At 42.0% G+C, this 3056-nt stretch overlaps 1 protein-coding gene across 1 annotated transcript; it reads right to left on the bottom strand.

The window, feature by feature from the left end:
• Positions 1–659: 659 nt before the first annotated feature.
• On the bottom strand, positions 660–2439 carry LOC110730683 (transcription initiation factor TFIID subunit 8-like). The gene has a single exon (XM_021910502.1). It carries the CDS (start codon positions 2085–2087, stop codon positions 891–893), a length of 1197 nt encoding a protein of 398 aa, XP_021766194.1. The 5' UTR covers positions 2088–2439; the 3' UTR covers positions 660–890.
• Positions 2440–3056: the final 617 nt, after the last annotated feature.

The raw sequence follows: 3056 nt of genomic DNA, 5'->3' as shown, positions 1-3056 counted from the left end.
TATACATGACCACATTTCCATAGCTTTCATTGCTCATGATATATATAATTCTTAAACAAGTCAATATATGAGCCCAACATTGCAGGAATAAAGCAGGATTCCAAGTCAAGGTACTTTCAAATATGTTCTTGCAGCACAATTATATTCCAGTTGCTGGAGGTCTCTTATATGCATCAACAAAGAGAAGCACGGTATACACTATCAAGAGCTATGTCAAAATGATTAGCCCATCCAATTTCAAATTTAAAAAGTAAGACTTGAGTAAACTAGAATGTTGCTCTGTAACCTTCTTTTTATCCTCTTGATCCCAAAAGATAAAACTAAACTAAATAATGACTGTTGCCTTCACAAACTCAGCAAATCAGAACTAAAAAACACCAAGTACTTCATTCTGAAACTGTCCAGTATCATCTAAATCACATCTTAATGGATTATACACATTGCATATTTTTCAGTTATTCAAAAAGCACAATGTTGGCATTCTAGCTAAGGTAGCATGGATCGATGAACAATCAGAGCAATTTATCTTTCAACAACTTTGAATCAGTATACACTTATAAAGAAGCCATGACTCTTTTTTGTCAAATTAATGAAGATAAGATTTAAGCTAAATCAGTGTATCCAATTACAAGAAAATAAGACACTAAGGTACACATGTGTATTTTCCAAGTACTTGTCATAAAAGAACATGAATTTCAATCAGAAAAGAATCAAAGACGGACAACAGATTACAAGAACAGCTAACACATACATACCTCCACAACTTGTGGAAAAGCCATCCCTAAGAGTCCAACTATCATCAGCAAACAAGAATATCTCTTTGAGACCAGCTCTAGCTGCTAGTTTCCTAAGAAAAAGTAAACAATGTCTGACGAGCGAACAAACCTAATTTACAACTCAGTCGTATCCAACGGTGTCTCCATTGAATCCTTCAAAATTTGCTCAGCCCTTCTTTTCTTTTCGTCATTCTCATCATCCCGCTCAAATAAAACAGAAATCTTCTCACAACCTTTAGTTTGAGCAACTACATTCTTACTCGTACGCAAAGACTTCCTTCCACTACTGAACTTAAGCCGCACAGTTGGTCTCTCATCCAAACTGACTTGTTTATCCATCTCCTTAATCTCAGAAAACTCATTTCGTGCGGTTTCAGCAATTGGGGCATATGTATCCATCACATTTACATGATGAATTCCGTCCCAATGCCTTGAAGGGAATTCAACTGAAGATACTGCCTTCTCCCCATAAGCAAAAGGAGGAATCAAATACGGGTTCGTTAAAACGGCTTCAGAGCCATTATTAGCAGCCAATTGCTGCTGCTGCTGCTGCTGCTGCTGCTGTTCCTGCTGCAGCTGCTGCTGTTCCTGCTGCAGCTGCTGCTGCTTTTCCTGTTCTTGCTGCTGCTGATTTTCCTTTTCTTGCTGCTGCTGCTTTTCCTGTTCTTGCTGCTGCTGCTGCTGTATATTCATCAATTCAGCTTCTTCCTTCTTACGCGCTTCTTCCTGCGCAATCTCTTTGCTATGTCCATCAGTCTCTCCCTCTCCCAACCCCGGTGACTCTCCTCGTGGTCCCGAAAACGGAAACGCAGGCAACCACGGCGGAATATGCTCAGGAGGATCCTTCCCCATCTGCAAAAAACTAGAAGGAGAATTCCTCCTCTCCCTTGAAACTGGAAACCTAGGTAGTGAAAACACAAATGGAATTCCGTCAACTAATCCTACATACTGACTAATCTCTCGAACTATACCCGATTTCGCAAGCGAACGATGAACATCTGAAGCACCCGGAAACCCCTGAATCGAACCCAAATCCTCTAACCCTCGAATCACATCAAATACATTACATTCAGACCTACCACCTTGATTAGCATAATGATTCGAAGTCTTACCAAGCTCCTTCATGTAACGCACCGCAACATCGGCGAACGCTTCGAGCGCCGAGTGCTGAAACCCATGAAACCCTTCATTCTCGCAAAGCTGAGCAACCGCAATCTTCGCAATCGTTCGCACAAAATCTTCGTTTCCTGCTGGTTTTCTTGTGCTCTGCTGCTCAAATTCTTTTCCAATTTCTTTACCTCCATCGCTCATTTCAACAGCAACTCATTCATATCAACATTTACAATCTTAAATTCGAATTCATCTCGAGAATTTGGAACCTTTTTGGAGCATCTTTGACGATTAAATCAAAGAGTTTCGACAATCTTGAAGGAAATTCTAGGGTTTTGAAGCGATTGGGAAGGTGAAATCGATGAATTTGAGTGTGATTAGCAGGAGAATGTGATGGATTTGAAGAAAACTGGAATGTAAAAAGCCCTAGCAGAACCCCCTAAACTAAGATCGAGCAAGAATATAAAATTGAGAGCGAGGGGGAAATGGCGAGTAATTTCGAGTTTTTTTTGAAGCTTTTTTATAGGCTCGCAAATCGTAATCAAGCATGCATAAAACATAACAAGTGTTATTCAACTTCCCCTTTTTTTATTACCAACTTCTCTACTCCTAAACTGTGATGCACGGACACGCCACATAATAGGGGTGTCCGAGTCGACTCGCGTGTCCGACACCGACACGGGTGGGACACGGTACGATACGTCTCGGACACACCAAAATCCGTGTCCAATTTTTTTTTTTTAAAAAACGATGCATGGACACGGACCGTGTCACCCCTAGACACGGCCCGTTTGGTAGTGGACACGCTAATTTTGCATTTTCCTCAAACCCTACTGCTCAATTGCTCATGTCCTCCTGCCTATCTCAAATTCAATCCTCTCTGCTTCTTTCTCTCGTCACTCAAACACCAACAAGGCAACAACTGGAACTTCAGCCTCACCGCAACCTAGATTGTCTCCGACTGCCGTCACTCGTCACCGGCTGACCGCCGCTCGTCAGTCGTCACCACTCACACCGGTGTCGCAGGTGTCATTCTCCGTCCTCTCTTTCTCGAATTTAACGGAAACCCCCTTTAATCTTTCCCGTCGCTCGTCGCCCTCGCTCGTCACCGCCGGTGCTCTCAGTTAATCCTCTCATTCTCGTTTTCATTTAAATTCATCCCTTAATTCT

This window comes from Chenopodium quinoa, unplaced genomic scaffold, assembly GCF_001683475.1.
Source record: "Chenopodium quinoa cultivar QQ74 unplaced genomic scaffold, ASM168347v1, whole genome shotgun sequence".
Taxonomy (NCBI): domain Eukaryota; kingdom Viridiplantae; phylum Streptophyta; class Magnoliopsida; order Caryophyllales; family Amaranthaceae; genus Chenopodium; species Chenopodium quinoa.
This window is presented reverse-complemented; position numbering and strand designations above follow the sequence as displayed.